Here is a 23565-nt window from a genome sequence, read left to right as displayed (position 1 = left end):
TTCATTACAGCAAAGGCTGTTTTGTCAGGGGCAACACATGAGCTGAATTCAAGGTCTTTTGAAGTGCATCTCACAGAATGTGCCTGTGTGTCACTCATCAGTGCTTATGTGTTTTCATGTCTCCAAGGAATGCAGCAATAATCTGTGTCCTGGTGAAACAGCTCATTACTAAAGTGCTTGGCCTCATTGGCAAAATAAACAAGCCAAAATCATATGCACACCACCTGCAAGACAACAGGATTTTTGATTACAAGACCTCAAAAGTAAATGGACTGAATTCCAGAGACAAGTTAATTTGAATGCTCTAGACAATGTTGTTTCTGCTAGAAAACTAGCATTTATAATCAGGGTCCCGAATGAACCCTTTGACATGCATTTTTCATCCCTGAAATGCTTGCAGGACTTGCTGAACCTTTATAATTGCTGGACAATGTTTTCCTGTTTCTGGAATGTTGCCGAGTATTTTTGATTCATTTGAAACTAGTGAATATCAGCTCTGCAATCTACACCCCTGCTACTCTCAGTATCCAAACAGCAGAGATGTGACTAAAATTTCAAAAGACATTTAGGCTGTACTCTTCTCTTACACACACACACATACAGTATAATCAAACCAAAACCTCCTTATGGAATTAACAAAGAGTAGACAGACAGGATTTAGGGCCACAGGAGGTGGATGATCTGATAAGACAGTTTATGTCTTCCAGGTTATATCCTGTAATATTCCAAAAGCATAATATCAGTGAGATTAAACACCTTGTATACCGAAGTTACACAAGCTATACCATATAAGTAGTATATTTGTATAGCCTAGTGCCTGAGAGAAAACATGTACACTGCAGTCTGCAATGAAAATTAATTTGTGCCAGATTGCAGAGACTGAATTTAGCTACACATGTTGCTGTTGTAAATACCTCAGATGTGTTCATATTCAAGGAAATGTGTTAAATGAACTGCAATGCATCCAATTGAAACAGCATAACTAGGTAGTCAACACATAATGGCAAAAAAGCAACAAACCTTGGCATCATTTTAACTGCTTGCTCTCCAGTTTGCAATTTTTCTCTGATAAGATGTTATCTCGTGTACACATGTGGAAAATTAAACTAAATAAGCACACACACAGAGAGATTGACTTACACAGGCAGTAAATGTGAATAATGGAAACATTCTGAGCTGGTACACTGCAAACAAAACTCTGTACACAGGTCTGGAGAAATCGTCATCATCATCATCACAAGCAATCAGGCTTCACAGACTGTCCGTATGGCTATGAGGTAAAGACCGCTCTGCTCAGCTGTAGTTGCATAATTTGACACCAGAGTCATTTTATAGTGCAGAAAGCTGCAGCGCATATGGATGGGCAGTATGGAGTACTGGCTGTGGTCCAGTGGAGGAAAGCCTTGATGAAGGGAAGACGGAGCAATGCTAAGGAGTATTTAAAACTAGGTCAGAATCAGAGTGAGCATGACTGCCTTTTGACACGCTGCTCATTTGAAATATCCTGGCTGGGTTTCAGACATACATTAGTGCTGTGTTTGGTTTGGGCAGGGTCAGCGGGATAGTGCACTACAAACCCGTCCAACAAAGGGTCTCAGTGGAGATACACAATCCTATATCCTTAAACCGCCCTAAAGAAGGCTTTGACAAAAAACAGCTCAACATTCCACACATGATACTCCGGACTGGTGCGGATGAGGCCACGCTATGTTCTTGCTCTCGTTTCCTCTACAGTGATGTATGCTCAGTCAAGAATAATCAATACGCGCACTGATATAAACAAAGAAAGTTGGATTTTCATCAGACTAGAGCAATAATTAACGTTCTTAAAATGTCATGTAAATGGTTTAGCCTGACTGAAATTGTACCAGTCAGAATTTTTGCATTTTTTTCTCTCCAACTGCTTCAGAGCAACCACTCTCTATTTATTATTCAGCACTGAAAGTGTAATTCAGTTCAAATATATTTGCATACTGGTTTTAACAGAAAATGTCAAAGCACACTGAGTACCAAGTACAGTGTTGGCAAGGACAAGATGACCAAGATAGGAGTTCAACTTGGATAACCATCTGCAACCATCCTGTTTTCAACAGGAACAAGCTGCTGCATGAAACTCATTCTATGCTTTCTTCTATTGCTCTATAAAGTATCCACTTTGCATTGATTCCCTAACTCTTTTTTTCCCAGAATGGTCAGAGTCTTCCTAATTTTGTGTATTTTTGCCTTCTTTCATCTACAAAGTCCACCTACTTTTTCAGTCCAATTACATTTCCTTCCTTCCTCTTGTTCTTCCCGATACCAATCCTTGATAACATACACATGACCCTCCCCCAATCCACACCCAGTCTCAAGTGCCAGCTGCTATAGCCAGGGTGCCTCTTTAGCTCCAGCCGTTCACAGCAAACAGTCAGATGGATACAAAGATATACGAAGGAGAGGATGGCCCAGCAGGACTACAAGTCACAACCACTAACACACACTCAACGCACACACCTCCCTCCATCAGGCCACCCCAGCACTTTGAGGCTCAGTCCACCATCTGGCCAGGCTGAGACTGTAGACGTGTTGTTGGGTATGGCGGGCCAGCCCAATGGGGGGAGGAGACCCAATTAAGAAATCAATCTGCTTTAATGAAAAATATATAAGCCCCCCCCACCTCAGTTTTTTTTCCAGTACATTTTTATCTGGTTTTCCTTGGATTGCTGAACTCAGCAATCAAATACAAATCCTTTCAGTAAATAGCGGACATCACACAGTCCTTCATTTCCTCAGATCCAGGCACTTTCCATCAGATGATCTTGATAAATGTTTCAGCCAGACTCAGCCAGAACCACAGACATTGATTTTCATCAGACCTCAGGGAGGAAGTCCACCCCCGGAGATTCAACAGCATGTATTTGTGCAGAGTGCTGATTTAGGATCAGATTCTCACATTGTTTACTGGAGTTTAAGACAAGGAGTGCAAAGAAGCAGCTCTGATCCAGAGACAGCATTCTTGATATGTGATCTTGTACATATATGGGTCCTGGCCTCTTACAGCAGACCAAAGTAGTCAGCCTAGGGTTGATAAATGAACCCAACAAAAGAAAGAAAATTAGATAATACAATACAAAAAGAAAAAGAACTGCTTTCATGGCCATTGAAATATAGAAGCGCATCCATTTTATCTATTAAATTCCAATTCTGTTTAGATTGAGTCAAATAACTCTGATTTGTGTCCATAATGTTAATTCTGACCCTAAGTGGACACACAGACCAGGACTATTTACATTGCAGGGGAAAAGTACATGCAAGGCATTCATTTAAACACCTAAATCAGATTGGTGTGTAAAAGTGGTGTAGACCTGAAATAATCAGATTAATAGGAAATAAGTATGAATAAAACTAAGTGACGAAAATAAGTGCATGTAAAGGTATTTAGAGTGTGCAAGGAGGAGAAGGAAGGAAAACAGAAGAATGTGGAAGACCTTTACTTCACCTGGCAGACACAAATTACCAAACCTCACCCTTACTGTCAGGGAGCGGACCAATCAGCTTTAAGCATCCAGCAGTCCCCCAAATATTCACACTGATCTGGGTCATCTATGTTGAACTTTAACACTAATAAAAAAAGATGGATTGATGGAAAAATCATGGTTCTCTTCTGATATTCTAGGTGTAGATGTAGCATGTTTTTTACTTTGTTACACTGATTACAAAAGCAACCGTTTTAAATCACCATGGGCAAAGACCATTTATAAAATCTGTTTCTTTTGTTTTGTATGTATTTTTATATTTTGTATGTATTTTATGTTACCTTTTGCTTTGTGTTTGTTTGTTATTTTATGTGGCATAGCCATAGCATGTAAAGACAGCATATCATTCCTGTCTATCAGTTTTGTGTTTTGTAAACTTGGTAAAATTATACTCATCATTCTCTCTGAAGACAGCATATGAGGCGGAGGCTCTGTGCGCAGCCAATGGCGGTACTGCAAAGGACCATTTAGAAGAGAGGGATGATGGGAATAGCATTCCAAAGAAACATCTGCAGAGCTGAAGTGTAAAAGTGCTGAATGACTGCAACAACAAACAACTATCATACACTGAAAGAAAAGAGAGAGGGAGGATAGAAAATAAGATGACAAAGACAATAACATTCACTCATATAAAATAGAAATATGGAGAAAAATATGAATTGCTACAACCTTATAGAATAATGTGATGCCAATATGTGTTGTGTAAAATCTAAGATTGTGCTAAATCTAAAATGCGATATATCAGAATCAATTTTCAAGTAGATTCAAGCCAAAGAATACTGGCATCTCTAATATGTATATATCCTATTCTCTGCATCTCTGAAAAATTGATGTTTTAAAATGTCATAACCATTTACTCCCTTGGCTTTCAAATCCAATCCTGCTGTTATCTAGACAATGTATGAGGGTGTTTATGATCTAAAGCAGCAAATGCCTGTGTGCTTTAATCCATGAAAGAATGCCATGATCTTAGCACTCACATCTCTGACAGTTTTGCTGTGGAAACTCTGTAAGATTTACTGAGGACTAAAAGTAGAAGCTGCTAAAGGTTACAATAACAATGTAACCTGTAAGATGCAATGCACTCACACACACAAACAAACATACACATTCAAACACTGGCAATGGTCCACTACAGAATTTCCTCTGGATCAAGTGAACCACCTGTTTCAACAGAAGATATTCCATCACAACACTGCAGATTGCTGTCTTCAGTGTTGGGAGTAACGCGTTACATTAAATAGTAATGCATTAAATAACGGATTACTTTTTGCTGTAACGCAGTAGTGTAAGGCATTACTAATCAATTTTCAGTAATATTTTACTCGGTACATGTTCAGTAACGCTTGCGTTACAACACCCTTTTGGACCAAAATAAAAAAAAATTAAAAATGTAATTTAAAGTCGGGCTCCAACTTTTTTACGTTCCTAGAGCCGGGACTTCGGGACAATATTCACGTCATAGTTCAGACGCGGGCCGGTCCTCGGGCCTGTTTTAGGCTTCTCCTTATCAATAATTGATGGATGTCTAAAATATAAAGATGAAAAAAATTGCCGCGCTGGTGGAAACAATATGAGTCCGTGCTGGTGCGACTTTCAAGAGTGGCTCGTTTAGTGTCCCGCAGCAGCAGCGAGCCATCAGCACAGCTGAAGAGTTCTGCGTTCAAATACCCACAATAAAGCTTGCAATAAAGCCCCAGCAAAAGTAATTACCATGAATGTGTCCGGGGGAAATAGTAAGCACACGCCATCTCCTCATTAGATGCGCCTTTAGAGAAGTGCATCTTCACGGATGAGGATTATATTAAAGAGTTTTTGTTTTTATTTATTTAGTTAAGTAGTAATTTAAAGCTTTCTATAGATATATTTATTATGTCTGTGAGGCATGTATTCGCTGTCTTTCGGTTCATTTTTGTGAAGCGCTCCTGTTCAAGATAAAAGCACAACGTTTTGTTGATATTGTGAGTGCACACAAATAAAAGTAGACCCTTTACAGTTCCGAATGATGTATTACTGTTACCTTTATGAGCAAAAATTACGCGTAAGTTGTTTCCATTGAAAAAAATTGCAATTGATTGCGCTGGTGCCTCCATGTCCTGTGCTTTAGCTTCCACTCCCCACAAACTACTGGATGCAGCGCAGCACATTTATCTAGGTTTAACGTTTAAACATTGTTATATGCTTGAACTGTTTTAGGGCCTCAGCGTCTCGGGCTAGGGCCTAAATTTGAGGCCCGTGCAGGTACATTTTGTCATTTTAGAATGTTTAGTTCTACTTAGGGGTGGTGATGGCGCAGTGGATAAGACACATGCCTTTGGTGTGAGAGACCCGGGTTCGAATCCACTGTGAGACACCAATGTGTCCCTGAGCAAGACACTTAACCCCTAGTTGCTCCAGAGGCGTGCGACCTCTGACATGTATAGCAATTGTAAGTCGCTTTGGATAAAAGCGTCAGCTAAATGAATAAATGTAAATGTACTTCTGTAGTTATTTTGGTGAAAGTAACTCAAAAGTAATAAAGGAGTCATGTAACGCATTACAATTCCGAGACAGTAATATTGTAAGGTACAGAATTACTTTTAAATAACAGTAACAAGTAATCTATAATGTATTACAGTTTGGAAGTAACTTGCACAATACTGGCTGTCTTTGGAACAGGCACAATTTCATCTACAGAAGTGTCATGTGCAGGTGACACTACTACAGTGAAAGTAGCTTGGCTGCATTAGGAAACATGCGGTGAGGACCAACCAGGGGCAAAATTTCATGAAACATTCTTAAAAATAAATTTCCTGCTTATTTTTATTACTTAAGAAAAAACTTTCTACCACCCAGCAAGCAAACCAAACCAAAATTTAACACCAAACAGACTAAAAGCACTAGTGTGAAAGCACACTAAGCTTGAAGTTTCAGTATGTATAGCCTCTGGGCTTTGTGTGGGTGTGTCAAAAAATACAGTGAAATACAGGGAATTTATTCCCACAAATCATAATACCTACACATTAACCTTCATGTACAGTACAATCAATTTAAAAGGACAGGTCTGGAGGCCTCGGCACACATCTCTGTGTGCTTAAAAAAGTTCATAATGAAGAGCATTTCAATTTTGCAGAACGCAACCAGAACTTGAACATCACCTTTATCACCTGGTTATTTTACCAGCAGCTCTATAAATGCACATAAGTACATACATTTACTACAGAAAAGCATGAAACCACTATTCCAAAAACATGTGAAAACAAGTCTTGTCTAAAATCCAAACTAAGCATTTTACTCAGGTACCCAAAAGTTGCCTTCATCATCACCCTAAAAATCATACTCTCCTATTAAAAATAAATTGGAATTGATGGAAAGTGGGTTACAATAACATGAATAGGTGGAAAAGCATAAAAAGAAATGTGTGAGTTTGTTTGTGCACCCCCCCCCCCCCCACACACACACACACACACAAGGATACTGCCTGAGCGTTGAAATATATGTTCTCCCTTTGAGATTTAGAACCCAAAGTTTGACTCACTTTTACTCCCCTTCTGACCCACAACAGGAAGTGACATAATCTATTAGTCACCGTCACTTTCCCCATAGACTACAGAGTGATTACTATAAAGTGGGCCTCTTCTGTTTACATTGTTTTTGGGATTTTGTAGAATACAGTGAATGTGTGAGTGTTCTTTAATTCCTGTCTCTATTCATCTGGCATATCAAAATGAATGCAGTAAACAGGTAACAACAGGCACAAAATTGGCACGAAAAGGCATGCCGAGCAGCAGAGAGAAGAGAAATTACTGTAGAAAGATGAGAGAGCTGCCTCAAGGTCTAAATACCAGTGCTTACAAATACACCTGCAGGATCAAACCCAAAAACACAGATGGTGTGTGTTTTCAGAACTGAAAGAATTCGGTGAAACACAGAAAGAAAGAGTTCATGTAGGTCAGCTGTTTTAGGAGAGAAACAGATACAACTGGAAATTGATCATTTTGAGTTTTTGTTAACAATTAACTACACTGGTTTGAAGATGATTATATTAGATGAAGTTTGTTTAATCACCTCCTATGAATACTAGTATAAACCAACAAACACCATCATAAAGATGTGTGTGTTCTTGTGTCTGTGTCCTCTTATATTCACTTTCACTGGTCGAGATCTTTGCACACTAGGACTGTTACATAAGCAGTCTTTCTTTAGCGTGACAAACTTTTACAATAATGCCTGCAGATTTTCTATTTGATTATTGCTGCATTTTTTAGGAAATTGTCTGGTATGAGTCATTCAAACAGTAAATTTCAGGAATCTATGAAGACAAATAACAAATCATTATAGGTTATTCTTAAAAGTCTAAACTAGCTCAGCTCCTAAAATCTCCAAACAATTACAGCACACTGTGCATTAATTATTTATGCTAACAGTTCTAGCATCTGTTAGCTATAAAACAAGCCTTTACAGAAAGACTGTTACCTTGGCTGCGACAACACACCCTAAACACAAAATACTTAACCAGAGTTTCCACCCGGCGAATAACACCAACCACATCAGTCTAATCAGATTCCTCTTTGCCTGTGATGTGGTCAGGAGTGTTAAGAACCACAGCAACTTTCATCTTCTGTATCTCTGCCACAATTTCCACACCTTCCTCAGTTATTTCCCTTATTTTCCCTCTTTCGCTTTCCATGTCATACACAAATAACGAAACATAGTGGAAACAAATAATGACAGAAATGACAGTAAACCTCCACTTTAAATGATTCCAAGAATATTCAATGAAAGCAAGAGAAAGAAAACTAAAGCTTTCTCAGACAGTGACTCAGAGGTCTCGAGTTCAGCTTGGTTTACAGCAGACACTCTGAGTCTACACACACACATGTACTCAAATGGGCAATTTGAAGTACAAGCACCTTCTTTGTGAACACAAACACACTTGAGTATGCTGAGTTCAACAACAACAAAAAAGAGCAAAGCTACATCTTCCCTCTGGCTATGTCTCGATGTAAAACCCTAATGGGACAACCTCCAAAGCTGAAGAAGAGCCAAAAGGCTTTTACTTTAAAGATCTGCCACTCCAGTCCAGTCATGTTACACAGCCGTGGGCAGTATGGGTAACTGACAGCGCTAGAGAGACATCTTGCACAGCTGTTTACACAGTGTTACTTCAGAACTTTATATTTATTTAATAAAACTATTTTTGTTTTTACTTGTTTAACTTATAAATTCATATATCTATATTCATATATTTTAATCATTGTTATACCCTTCATATTGTGTTTGAGCACCTGTTTGGACAAAAGTCTGGGTAGTGAAAAATGAGTCGTCCAAGAAGAGACAATCTGTAAGTTTTAAAGGTGCAGTGTGTCATATTGACAGCTAGTGGTTGAAATGGCTACTACAGTCCAAATTCAAAATGTTGGTTGTTTGTCCCGCCCACTCCAGGACACACAATTGGAATGATCGCTATTTACAAAGGAAGGTGACAAGTCTTACATTGGAAGTTGATGAGTTTATTAATCCATGTTTTACTATACCCCTGGTCATGATAGAGCTTTTTAGATGGATCCCACAGCTTTTTAGGTCGGGTAGAATCTATGATCTCTGACCCAATTTATACGTGTTTTCCGCATACTGGCAACCCGTGGTGTTGAAATACTATCATAGCAGCGGGAACATATTTTATCTGGGGGTGCTGAGGGCCGGGGCTTGATGTTGCAGGGCAGGGCCATGGTGGGGGATTTTTGACAAAATCCTAATATTAAACAGCCCAAATTCCCAACCCAAACAAGATTAACATACAAATGAAGACAGAGTTATGTGCGAACCAATATTTATTTGTGCTTTTGTGATTTTAGTTCAAGAATTTTTTATTTTCTTCAAGAATATTTCTATTATTTAAGGGGATTTTTCAAAATATTAACATTGTTGATACGCAAAAGTTTTGGTCAGTGCACTTTGGCAAATTCTCTCATCAGAAACAACAAAATGCAGATGTACATGCGATGTAAATAAGAGATTAATTCATCATACACTGCAGACAACACTTATTGTAGCTTATAGCTTTTTTAGAGTTCTTACACTCACGCTAGACTGAATTCAGCGATATTCTTTGATAATGTAAATGTTCTTTGCTCGCTGTATAATTTGTTCGTTGTTTGAATAATTGTGGACATGTGGCGTTATAATTAAACTTAAAATGTCTTTTTATTAAAGGTGGGGCAAGTGATTTCTGGAAGCCAATGTTGACATTTGAAAGGTTCTTGCTGCTATTTTGATAGCTCCGCCCCACACATACGTACGGCAACGATTAGCTCTGTGAAACAAAGCAAAACTAATGATACTCACCTATCGAGAAGGAACAAAGCAACCTCGGCAATCACTATTCAACCTAATGATGCATGTTACATTTCCTTATCTTTTTATTGCATCAGTAAAATTTCAACTGTCAATGCATTTCAAGTCTTCTCAGAAACCAACATATCTTTCCATAGGAATCAGTGTCAGAGGTCAGGAAGTGGTTTGGTATTGTTAAGACAGACAAACAATCAGCAGCTGTTCACAGCTGTATGTGACACACACACACTCACACAATTAAACTACATACTGCATCCCGAGGCAGACTAATATAAACCCACTGGAGACTTGTCTGTGAAAACTATCCTAAGGCACAGACTGCTAGACTAAAGCCACAAGAGGGGAAAAAAGCCTTTAAGGGAACTTGTACAAGTCAGTCTACTATACTGTATATTATCACTGCATTTTCCCCATCATTCAAAGCAGTGATTAGAAGATAACAAACATCCACAAAATATCTGTACGACTGCTTTTTTTCTCCAGCAAATTAAGCAAGACCAGTCATCCATCTTCACCAATGGCCTCTCTCTTTCTCGCACAGACACTGCAACAATGCAGGTCCGGATGTGCACTAGTAATGATGTCACTGCATCAGCAATCAGACTTTTGACCACATGTACAGACCAGTCATCAAGCTATCAGAGAAAATATCAAACTCCCACATACTGAGGCCATGCAACACTCAGCTATACTGGCATTTAGCTCTTGGATGACCTCACTTTGTGCGGTTACAAAATTCTTGAAATAAAGTGTAAATGAACAAGCTTACACATGCTATGCTACCATAAGGGTGCAACTCACATGCTTTTTCTCCTTAAATGGAATCAAATGTACCTAGTTCAAGCCTTTAGTGGTTCATGGTTTACAAAGGTGTTTGTTCTCTCCCAGATCGATATGAAACTGCCAGTAACATCAGCATTTACTTGAGAATCGAAGGAAATAGTATTTTTAAAGGGTGGGATTCAATAAGAAAAAGGTACTTTGTTTCTGCTCTGATTAGGAAGCAGAACATCCTGAACTGAACCTCCTGTTTGCATGATACAAATTGTGGTGAAAGTTCAGCCAAAAGCAGATGAACAGGTCAAGTTAGGCTCCATCGCCCATTTTACCAGATGGCCCTTGACTAACATCCCTCAAAGCGCTTGGTCACACCCTTCTAAACTCTACACTGGCTATTGATCAAAGATACTGAGCTTTGTCCACACGCTTATCTTTGTTTTTACAAATGATCGTATTTCTACCCAAGTAGTCCGAGAACTCAGTTTGGCCAAACCCAACCTGTTCCAGTTGATTATTTACTATTTTCTTTACCTGGTTTGATTGTTTTGAGACAGTCTGGACAATGAGATATGAGACGCGACCACTTTGGTGGATTTTAACGTTTTGTTCTGTTTTCTTTCATCTTAGAGCCAGAGTCAGTAAAGCCAACAATACACAGCATGACGGGTTTTATCGGCTCCATTGTCAGTTACTCCTTGAGGAAAACTAAACTGGAGATGAAAACACTTTCACACGGTCTCAAACGCTTTATATAAAAAGCCTCTCTAAATAAACATCCCCTCAACTTGCAAAACACCTGAGAACAACAGTAACAAATCTGCTAAAAAAAAGGGTCAGCTAGGGTAAACATAAGACTGAAATCTTAGACACAGAGATGCAATTATGATGTTGTCAGTGAGAACTATGCTTCATCCTCATATAAACGACAAAAACATAATCCAGCTTCCCTTTCCCAGTGGTTTAAGAGTCATCCCACTGCATTGTATCAAATTAATTGGATTTGTTCTTCATGATTTAGCTTTTCACCTCTCTCAGCCCCTCCCCCTCTGTATAATCATCAGAGACTGGGGCTCGAGACGCCAGCTGACCCCCCCCCAGCTGACCCCCCCCCTTCATCGGGATGCCTCGTGCTTCTTTGTGCTCAGCCTCAGCTCCAAAAGAAGAAAGGGGTTGATGGCAGCTCCAAAAAAAATGTGAAAAATATTAATACAGGATGACAGCTTCAGAGCTCTTTTGTGTTATTATTAGCATTTGTAAAGAAATAAACAATAGAAAGTAAGCCTACCACACTTACATTAAATGTTTTCTGAGTAGCGCATGTCCTTAAGAAACCTCAGTGTGTTGAAATCGACAAATTAGGAAATATTTCATGGATGGCCAAGACTCTTTCACAACGCATAAATAGCAACAACTGTCAAATAATTTTAACAGTGACATCTTACCTTCTCCGTTATTTTCCGTCATAACTTTACCGCAAGGTGGTGGACCTCCCCAGTCTCCGCGTGCACCTCTGTTGTTCCTCTGGCCTGTGTGAGCTTCTTCAGATTCATATCTGCGCTTCAGGGACCGCTCACGCTGTCAAATCGGTCCGAGATTGACAACCGTGTGAGCCAATCCGGCAGCGCGCTAGTAAAAATCCAACCAATAGCAGAACTGGGAGGCGGTCACATTTACAAACTGGGTAGCTAGATCAAGGAGTGTTGGAAGATATTAAGTTTCAACGTCTATCTACTTTGTTTATATAATAAACATATAGGAAGCACATCTATCTATCTATCTATCTATCTATCTATCTATCTATCGGTCAGTCTGTTTGATTCAGAATCTTTACAGAAAAAAAGCCAAACTGAACTGAAAAATTGAAGTAGCTTTATTTAGATGGTTATCCATCCATCCATCCGTCTGACTGTCTCAGCAACTTTCTTTACAGAAAAACACGAGTTGAAGTAGCTGTATTTATTGAGATGAATATCAATATTTCTTGCAAAGCAACTCAAAGACACTGTGAATGAAATGGGTGCTTTTACATTTCCCAAACTCATTACTTTGCACAGTCAGAACAACATTACAATCACAGTTATATGCAGTAGTTAGTTTGCATACTAGCACAAAACCACACACACCCATGGAAACCCCAATATGTGGCATTACCTCATCATAACACAAAGACAACTTCATAAGAATGTCTCTCAAACTTTCTAGGTATAAAATAATACATTTGTGTGAATGCAGTCGAACCCAGGCACAAACTCTCTTCATATGTTATAGTAGCAAAAGTAGGAAAGCAGCTCTCAAAACTGTTGGGTCAGAGTTCTCTTGGGTCACAGTCCTACATCTGCTTTGATCCAGACCAAGAGACTTCACACACACAAAAGAAAAACAAATTTTGAAATGATTCCCCAATAGCAAACCATATTTTTTTAGAAAACACAGAAATGCAGATATGACCTCCCCGTTTAGTCTCCATTTGAGTCTGTTTTTTAAAGGTTAGAACAGTGCTATGCTGAAGAATAAAGATGATCGAACACACACTGATCTGAACTCACCTAGTCTGAACTATTGGACTGCTGAGCTGGAGGCTAACAGCACTCACACCTACATGCGAGCATGTTTCTACAGCTGTTCAAATAAGACTAACACATTGGTCCTCCGCAGCTCAGCATGATTCTTCTGGGAAGGCTCCCGCCTACGCACTCAGACCAAAACACATTCATGTGTTTCAGACAAGCTTTACTGTACTGTATTTTCTCCAAAACAACCGATTTTGGCATGACTGATGAAGGCTGAAATTTACTGCATGAAAAATGTCACATTATGACCCTGAAGAATGAGATAAGCACACACATACAGTTAGTTAGAAACGCCATACTTTCACAATCAACGAAGTAAAACAATCTGAGTTTCCCTACTGAGCAGTTAAAAAAAAATCCAAAGATGCCTTGATATTGTACAAGATATAGGCACGTTACACATGGTTATTATTAATCAGAACTTAGTTTACTGAGTGGCGGTGTTTCTAACCGTTCCAGATTTCTGACATCTTTATGTAATGTATTCATATAATTAAAAGGACAAAATACCTTTCTTTTTTGCAAATTAGAGTTTGAGATTCAAAATATCTAGAACAGACATGGTATGACTTAAGAATGTGTCTGAAGAGACAAAACAATCTCTCAATCAAACAACACATGTAATGATTACTCAAAAAAGTCTGATATGAAGCCACTACATGATGCTCCTAATAAATGCAGTGCATGCCAACTGGGTGACATGATAAGTGTAACAGACATTTATATCAATATACTGCACACACATTTATTCACAATCAAAAAAAGCAGAAGAAAAACAATCATATTTGGGTTTTAAATGAAGCGCCACTGAACTGCATGTTTTATTAAGTGTCGTGTTGTAATAGTTTTGCTAATTGCTACAGAATCTGTTAACTTTGGCTTGGCTCCATGCTAAAGTCAATGTTGCAATTACTTGCAAATGGAAAATAAAGTATCTGGGAAACATCTGTATGAAAAAAAAAATTGCACACAAAAATAAGGCTTTACTTTGCCTTGAGCACTTTCATTTGTGTGGATTAAAACAATGTGAATGCCTGGCTAATAAAGTTTATGACCATAGTACTGTGCACAATATATATGGAGAGAGTATGTGAAGTCCAGATATCAGTTTAGAACAACTCTAAATGTCTTATTGAATAACTGTGTTCTCATGATAATGACAGCTGATGAATTGCACATTGACCTGAAAAAGCAAGCAAATACATAATAGAACACAAAAGCTACGCATTGTTCCAGCTGTTTGCACTCACAGTCATTCAGCAACAGTAAAGATTATTAAACATATCAACTAACACTGTGTCCTAACCAGGCGCAATACGACAAGTTCGAAAACTGATGCGTGAGGTGACAAAATCACACCCAATGAGATGTACAGTTCTGATGAACAATGAGATTTCACAGTGGGCGGGGCTTCCCAGCATGATGTCGTGTTGTGTCTTGTTGCTCTTTGCTTCTCACGATCGAGGCTGGTTAGGACAAAAAAAAAAAAAAAAATGACATGGAGGAGGTTTTTTCTTGTCGTTTTATTGCATCGCATCTGGTTAGGTCACATGTAAGGTGCTTCGTTGACTTCTCGCTCCGATTGAGTCTTTGGCCTGGTCATGCTAAAGCCATGGATGAATGAGCTTCCATAAAGCTGATATTACATGATAGATATTACAGTCCAAGCAGTGGCTGAGTATCATGTCTAGGAGGTAAGAAGAGGAACAGGCAGGAAGAGACAAGAGAAAGACACAATATGAGTCGACGAGGACAAGACTTAAACGTTGGACAACATTCACTGCAGTCAAAAATAAAGACAGATGGATATTATTACATAGCAAAAAGACGTACAAGTAGAGCTGGTTGGCCATGTTTCTCAACGGTATAAAATGTAAAGAAAGTGGCTTATATCAATATTGAGTGCTTTTTCCACAAAGACAGAATACAATGCAGTAATCACAAAGACAGCCGAGGGAGCAAGATCAAAGACAATCAAAGAGAAAAACAAGATGGAGAATTTAGTTCTGACTCTCTGGCATCAGACTAACATTCAGACCATGTGGTGCGGCGTTCACGAACAAAGCTAGGTGGCAAACAGCGTTGTGAAAGCGCTCCCTCTTCCTCAGCGTGAGATGGGATGACAGTAGCTATGCAGCAGAACGAAGGTGCATATATATTTCTCTCACACTCATCCTCCATGCACACAGGATGGATGAGAAGAGGTTTTCTCTTTATCTTTGCTTTCCGTCAAGCGATTCGGCGGCATTTAAAACAAGCGGGCTTTCTTCTTAAGGTCATTTTTCTTCCACAAGGCCAAACGGTCAAACTGTTCAATGGTCATCCCAAATACGTTGTAGAAGTCCTCAGGTGACAGGTGCCTCTGAAATGATAAGAATTACAATAAATGTAGTCAATTTTGATATCTGGCAAATTTAAGAGGGAGTTCAGTTGAAAAAAATAAATGAATTCAGTGTAATTCTAAGCCTGTACAACTTTCTTTCTTCAGTGGAATTTCAGTATTTTGACAAATATTCACACTGCACTTAACTGCAATGAAGATGAATGGTTAACAGGCAAAAAGGGCAAAAAAGTGGCATAAAATAATCATATGGTTTAGAGTGGTTATAAAACAATGAAAGCTGTGATTTAATGTCTATTTCAAATATATTTGTATGCGCTGCCTGGAAATATTAGTATTGTTATTGTACAGTTGTACTAAAACTATACAGTGAAATATTACAATTGTAATATGCCCTACAAACAATCATACTCATCAAACATTTTTTATTTAAAAAAAAGCATTTAAATCACATTTTAAATTTTTATCAGCAAAATTTAAATGAGATTTTCCCTCAAATCATAAAACCCTAATTCCAAGTCTTTTGAAACCATATGAAGGCTCTGTGTGAGGAACAGACCAAAACTGAAATGGTAATTCATTAAAAATTCTTCAAAAGTTATTAAAATCCATTTTAATTGTATATAAAAGAACAGTTTGGACATTCTGATAACTCCTTTTGTGTTCCAATTCGGGAAAATTTAAAAGACACGATGAAGTATAAATGAATTTAAACCAGTGCAGAATTATCTTTTTTTGGGGGGTGAACTATGACTTTAAAGCATGCAGCATAGCTCCATGATATAGTCATCCATCTATAAAGGCCTAAAATAACACTGTCAAACAGCTAATCAAAGCTTAATCAGAACAAACCCAAAGGACTTCTGCCAGGATTCTAAGCACTGTTTATTCTGCTAACAATAGCTGCATGGCGCAAGCGTCATTATAGATTAAAGACAGAGCGAAAATTAAATAATACAATATTACAATAATTACAACCATCTATGTGCATATGTCACCTAAAGCTTTGCAATGTTTGGAGACATTTGTTGCCTTTAGCACAATCAGGATTACGAGCACCACTGGGGGGCTGTGAAAGTTGCCATGCTTTTAAGCATATGACCTCAATTTTGGTTTAAACTATTACAGAATGGATCTGCATAAATCTTTATTCTTTCAAGTCCTGTAGTATGTGGTACTGCAACACTTGCAGATGTATGGGTATCTTGAACTCCTCCAAAAAGCTGCTGAAATCATCGTCTTTGGAAAGTTTTGGGTGTTGCAAGTGTCTCCCGCTGGGAGACTTAAATCATCCTCAATTCAAACAGATGTGACAAGGGCCTCTTACATCAGGACAACAGTCATATGATGGCAAACACACACACATTTTCAGATATTGCAATTTTAACCACAGTGATTCCAAACTAACAGTTACAGAGAGTTGGATCAGTAAATCAACCTCTCTCGTAACTCATGCTGAACATTTATCTTCCCCTTTCCATTTAAACCCACTAATAACACTGACACAATGTCCAGGAACACTGAGGATATATTATGTGTTGGCCGGGGGCATGTGGACCGTAGTCCATCAAAGCCATAACCTCACAAACACTCACACTGGGAGATGTGCTGCCAGGCATACACACAAACATACACAACTCTTCTCCTGGCTGCCTTCTTGCATACTTTGATCAAGACTAATGCTGACAAAATAATAATTAAAACAGAAATAAGTCAACCCATGCTCCATATTAAAAAGATGAGACATCTGTATTTAAATGTCAATCATTATAAAGTATCACTCAATCATCATAACTTGGGATGCTCCAAAGTGCAATCAATTAAAAATGTACAGTATTCACACTAAACAAAATCATCTACAGCATATTACAGAGTATGATTCAGCAAACAGGCCACATAAAGAAGGAATGAGATGGACAAAAACAGAAAAGTGGTCTACTTGAAGGTCTAATAAAATATTACCTCCAGTCTGGCGCGGTCCACATCCCGTGGTAGTTTTACTCTGACTCTGTGGGTCACAGCTAGCATGTCATAGGGATAGACCTGCAACATACATGCATGTGAAATACACACAATTACAAAAATGCACTCATAAGACATTTGTTACAAAATATATTTATTTCAAATTAATGCTGTTCTTTTGAACTGTTGAGTACAAAATCAGCATATTAAAAGATAAAATCAAGTGACACAGTTGTTTTATGTTGTAATAATATTTCACAAAATTGATGGTTTTACTGTATTTCAAAAACAAAAAAAAATCTTGCTCACCCCTTTTGAACAGTAATGTATATACATAAATCTCTGTACAGATTTAGTTTTGTAGTATATTGCAGTATAGTGTTCAGGAATCTATGATCAGCAACAGTGGTTCTCAAGTGGTTTTGCTTGAGGACCCGGTTTTACAGGTGCTGTTAGAATTATTTATTGTAGAAAAATGCATTCAAGCATTCAAATTTGTTATTGAACTATATGAACCCAACAATATTCAAAAATATTAAAATGGTGCATAAATGGGCTGAATGGAAAATTAACCATTTTGTCTCTAAATGTCTACTGAAATCATAGAAAGCATCTTGCAACCAATAATTAACCACACAAAATCCACCAGTGCAAGTGAAACTGTATTTAAAGGGATAGTTCACCCAAAATGGAAAATTCCGTCATTAATCACTCACCCTCATGTCGTTCCATACCTGAAAGACTGAAACAAATCTGAAACAAATATGACATTTTTGATGAACTCCAAGAGCTTTCTGACCTTGCATAGACAGAAACGTAACTGACATGTTCAAGGTCCAGAAAGCTAGTAAAGACATTGTTAAAATAGTCCATGTGACATCAGTGGTTACACTGTAATGTTATGAAGCTACGAGAATACTTTTTGTCTGCAAAGAAAATGGAAATAATGACTTTATTCAACAATTTCTTCTCCACTGTGTCAGTCAGTGTGTGCATTCCTCTACTTATAAACAAGGCGCAGGGCATCTAGACCCTATGTCAGAACACCAGCTCCTGCGTCAGCATCATCACACACATGCATCGTGGTACTCTCATGAACACAAACACTGACACGAAAGAGAAAAAATTGTTGAATAAAGTTCTTTTTGTAACAACTTTTCAACATGGACAATTTAATGATGTCCTTACTACGTTTCTGGGCTTTGAACATGTAAGTTGCATTGCTGTCTATGCAGTGTCAGAAAGCTCTTGGATTTAATCAAAAATATCTTAATTTGTGTTTTGAAGATGAACAAAGGTCTTACGGGTTTGGAATAATAATAATACATTTTATTTAGTATAGTGCCTTTAAAAGGACTTTCTCCCTTTCCAAAACAGGAGTTATATAATCAACAATCCTAGCCCCTGACAGAATTCTGGCTGCTGAATTTTGTAAATATTGAAGATTGTTAATAATACAAGATTTTGAGACTCCAATAAGAAGGGTGTTACAATAATCTAGACGAGAAAAGACAAAAGAACGAATTAGCCTTTCAGCAACAGAGAAAGACAGCATGGGTCGTAGCCGTACAATATTTCTGAGATGAAAGAACAAGGTCTTAACAGTGTTCAGCACAAAAGGCTCAAATGACAAGCTGAGATCAAAAATAACGCCAAGATTTTTTAATTTACTTTGTAACTCCAGAGCAACACCATCAACAGACAAAGCTAAAGATCCAGCATTACGAAGTTTATGAGGAGAGCCAAGAAGCATAACTTCTGTTTTGGAACTATTCAAACAAAAGAAATTTTCAGACATCCACAACTTAATCTCAGAAAGACAGTGTGAGAGATGGGAAATGTTCACATCTTGACCCGGATTAGAGTGGATATAAATCTGCGTATCGTCAGCATAAAAATGGTAATTAAGTTTGAGTGAAATGAGGGTGAGTAAATAATGACAGAATTTTCCTTTTTGGCTGAACTATCTTTTAATGCTTTCTGAGTCATACTCAATTTTCTTTTTTCGAGAATAGTTGCATGTTGTTGTTTTCCTTTCCATTTTTTGTTTATCCCTGATCAGAACAGTCCAGCCACCTATTTTGGGCTCACCAAAGTTAAGAATTACTGTTCTACAAAATGGGAAACTGATAAGACTTGAAAAGCTACAGCATTCCATTATACATACTATAACTTACCTTGTACTCTGAGAGGCATTGGAAAACAGGAGAGAGGTTAAAAAGAGAAAGAGAAAAACGAATTACAACCAATAATCTTTGTATGGAAAAAAAGGCAGTTTGTCTGTTGTCTATGTAAGTTAAATACTCACTCACCTCTCATTCCACTCCAGGATGAGTCATGATCGCCCTCATCCTCACCAAGATCAGCTGCCTGGTAAGAAGCAATGCATGACAAGACACAGCATATTTACAATTATATACAGAGCACATTTATTCACACATAGAATGCATGGCAATATCAAAACAGTAGATGGCTGTTTTTTCAACTACAGGCACATTCATGTCCCAAAGCAACCGATTTCAGCATGAAGTCACATTATTGGAAAAGTTCCAATATGCCTTCATTATTTATTTTTGCTACTATCAAATGAGAGTAACAATATCATGTTTGAACAGAGTAAATGAAATAAACAGCTGCTGTAAATGAAAGTTTTTCTTTAATTTCCTGAGGTTAAAGGTTAAAGTCTAGCACAGACAGAGGCTTGAATCATAAAGCTTGCCGGTGGATTTGGTTATAAATATTCATCTATGACCAGCTCTCCATTTCACATGCCTTTGTGAACGCTTGTGGAAAGTAAAGGCGAAACATGACACTAAGTCACACCAGATTACACATAAAGAATGGGTAATATTTCTGTTTTCAGGTAGTTTATTGTCCAGATATAAAGAACCGTTGCAAAATACTGCCACCTAGTGTACAGGAGAAGCTTTCAAACCGTTCTCGAACAAAGAAAACACTGGTAAAGCGAGATAAAAGATCTGAATCAGATTTTTAATAAAGAGTGTGCCTGGGTTTTTTGCTCTTCGTTACAGAGGATAGTCTATTAAGGGAGCCAGATTTCAAGATCAAAGCCGAACATGGAAAACAGCCAGAGGGTGGGAACAAGACACAGACACACCCTCTGAGCATTATGGCTTCCTCAGCTAAATCTCTACACTAACTGATCTGTGACTGTGTTTCCTGATGTGCGCGATTACAACAGCCCTCTGTGTCCCAGCAGCTGGGTTTGACAAATCCAACTGGGATCAAACAACATTCTTCACTGCTGAGAGAGCGAATGACAGCATTTGTGAACACAGCTCACATATATTCCCAAAAATCACACACTGATGGTGTGTTAAAAGGTTTGTGGGGTGCTGTGTTTGTGTGCAGATATCAGGTCTTATTAGGTTTACCTTGTATATGCCGTTCCGCCCATATCCTGGCAGCGAAGCAGACTTATTGTAGGGAAAGCCTGTAAAACAGAGAATTTAGAAAGATTTATGGCACTTTACTCTAGCATCATGTTCAAGGGGAGGACAGGCAGAGACCATTTAAAAGGAGGATATGAAAAATTAATAGAAAAATGAACAGAAGAAAATGTACCACTCAATATCAATATGGCAGCTGTAGAAAAGAAAGCCCCGCCCTTTTAGTTAAAACCATTTTTCATAAATTTTTCATTTTTAAAACCAATATTCATTAATAACTATGATACAATTTGTAGTAGTGAGTGGGGCGCCACTCACTACTACACAATTGTTGTCAGATTTCATTGCTACCTACACAGGAAATAGCTGCTCTGAGTGACCTGATGTGACTTTAATGAAATCATTAATTGGCCACTCACTGGGTTGAGACATATCGGTGGGTAAGCTGTGGGTGGAGGTCCTAGGGTCCATATCTGGAGACTGTCCATCTAGCTCACTCTTCAGGTTCATCCAACTTGTTCTGGTCTATTGACAAACGATAGCAGCAAGAAATACAATCAAATAAAGAATTTAATGGAAAGATGGATAACATATATAGGTTTGATTATATTACGAAGCGTGTTTAAATGTATTGAATGTGCACTTGAAGTGTACTTAAAATCTTTAAAATTGCACTTGTAATAATATCAAATTATACGTTTTACTTTAAAGTACATTTTAAATCATTATATTGTAATAATCTTCAATTACGCTTTGAAGTACAATTATTTTGATGTTGACTAACATATTAAAGCACATGTAAAGTACTTGATTATCATTTTAACTGTATTGTGTTATTTGATATTACACTTAAAGTTGATATATTTGAAATGAACTCAACTGCAACTTCATAATTGCAAATGTGTAATTATAAATATATTTAAATACATGACCTACAAGATTTAATATAAATCACTTTATATGTTAGTCTACCATAAAAGGTTGTCAGTACATTCAGCAGTACACTTTAACCATATTATGAAATTACATATAAAGCCTAAAGCCCCGTTCACAAAAAGAAAGATAAAGATAACGACACTAGTGTCCACACCAGCAAACGATATCGTCTGTAAGCGCACGCTCGTCTGCTGCTTTAAATCCTCTAGCTTGTTATAGCAGGATTGATTCTGATTGGCTGTCAAGGTTTTTCATCGTTCATCAGCTGAAAAAAATGTGATTCCAACAATATCGTTTCTCTGTGCCTTTATCATTGTAGCTGTGGTGTGGACTCAGCTATTCAGTTTGCACTCAAGTATATTAATTTAAAGTATAATATTTCCATAATAAGTAAAAAATGTACTCCTTTTTCACAAGGGTAGGTTGGATTAGATTACCAAAACAACTTGATACTGTATACCTGAATGGACAAACACACACACAGATGTTTATATAAATCACCTTTCTGTCTACGTCTTCACCATCTTGCCAGGAGGTTCTGGAAGCTGCAGCACAGTAAGAAAGTTTTAAATATATCCTAAAGGACAGTTTTCACTGTTTGAGAGAGTGATCAACACAAGTTACGTCATGCAGTGTACTACACACACACACAATAAAAAACTGAAAGAAAATACTGTTATATACTCCTACATGTGTGATCAAATTTTTTCAGTGTAGCTTGATTTGAGATAGTGTTCAAACTAATTGCAGTATTCACTACAGGAGAAAAACAAATTCACGGACAGAATCAACAAGCAAGTGAAAAGTGACACAACCAAACACAATGTCAAGGGGTAAGTTCAGAAGAAAAGGCCGAAAGAAACCAGTCAAGTGATTGATACCTCTACCACCCAATCACAATGAGCTTTACAGATGTCTTTAAACCAATCACAATGGATTGCACAAATGCCTTAGACATTTCATCAAACCAATGAGTTACACAGACACCATGTTTGTTTAACATCCAAGTTACAAGACCACAGATAGATGGGAAACTACCAATACTGCAACTGACAAATGAGTATGTATGGATGGACAGAGGCACGAAAATAAAATAAAGAATATATCTGACTGCTGTTTCCATGTCAGGATGAATTTCAAAAGACATGTATGAAAACATCATATCAAAGGCATTATTTACATTAAATGTACACAACCGTTAAAAAATGTGGGGTCAGTAAGATTTTTTATTTTTTTTTAATGATGCATTAAATTGATCAAAAGTGATATGAAGATATTTGTAATGTTACGACAATATATTAAATGACTGTTTTCATTGTATTTTTGATCAAATAAATGCAGCTTTGATGAGATTTGGTGAGGTTTTTTTTTTTTTTTTACTGACCTCAAATTTTTGGTGTATGTGTATCATCAAATAACAAACATCAAAACAATAAAGTTAATAGGTATTGAACAGCACTATTAATTCAGGGCTAACTGCTATTTAAAATAAACACAATGAATATCTAAGAAATATAACCCTTAGGCATTTGATCAAGAACCAACAATTAGGTACTGACTGCTCGATAACAAGTATCTTGTCAAATTCAAACCTTTTTCTGGGATTTGTAAAAACCTACAAGGCCTACTGTTTGGAGCTGAAATGGAAACCAGCAGACAGAAGGAGGGTCAAAGTTTACAGTTCCATGGCCACATGTACCATGGTGACATGCGTC

At 37.7% G+C, this 23565-nt stretch overlaps 2 protein-coding genes across 6 annotated transcripts in view; both read right to left on the bottom strand.

The window, feature by feature from the left end:
* The window catches only part of LOC306852332 (actin filament-associated protein 1-like), a 49789-nt gene extending 37584 nt beyond the window's left edge, over positions 1–12205 (bottom strand). The window contains exon 1 of the mRNA XM_079389068.1: positions 12074–12205. Coding sequence (XP_079245194.1) covers positions 12074–12095 — 22 coding nt within the window. The 5' untranslated portion in view covers positions 12096–12205. The remainder of the gene's footprint in view (positions 1–12073) is intronic.
* A 274-nt stretch (positions 12206–12479) lies between these two features.
* Positions 12480–23565, bottom strand: part of LOC306852334 (actin-binding LIM protein 2-like) — a 65804-nt gene continuing 54718 nt past the window's right edge. For 4 of the 5 annotated variants that reach the window (XR_013782573.1, XR_013782574.1, XR_013782575.1 and 1 more), the window contains 6 exons: positions 22352–22395; positions 21334–21439; positions 20900–20958; positions 19813–19874; positions 17505–17585; positions 12480–15563 (listed from right to left, as the gene is read on the bottom strand). Coding sequence is in view for 1 of the 5 variants with exons in the window: in XM_079389070.1 (XP_079245196.1) it covers positions 15450–15563; positions 17505–17585; positions 19682–19689; positions 19817–19874; positions 20900–20958; positions 21334–21439; positions 22352–22395 (470 nt within the window). In the remaining 4 variants the exon portion in view is untranslated. Of the gene's footprint in view, positions 15564–17504; positions 17586–19681; positions 19690–19812; positions 19875–20899; positions 20959–21333; positions 21440–22351; positions 22396–23565 lie in introns of all 5 variants that reach the window. The other variant, XM_079389070.1, reaches the window with a different exon arrangement.

The sequence above is a fragment of the Barbus barbus genome, assembly GCF_936440315.1.
Source record: "Barbus barbus genome assembly, chromosome: 32".
In the NCBI taxonomy this organism is placed as follows: Eukaryota; Metazoa; Chordata; class Actinopteri; order Cypriniformes; family Cyprinidae; genus Barbus; species Barbus barbus.
The sequence above is the reverse complement of the archived record's forward strand: the minus strand, read 5'-3'. Positions and strand labels throughout refer to the sequence as shown.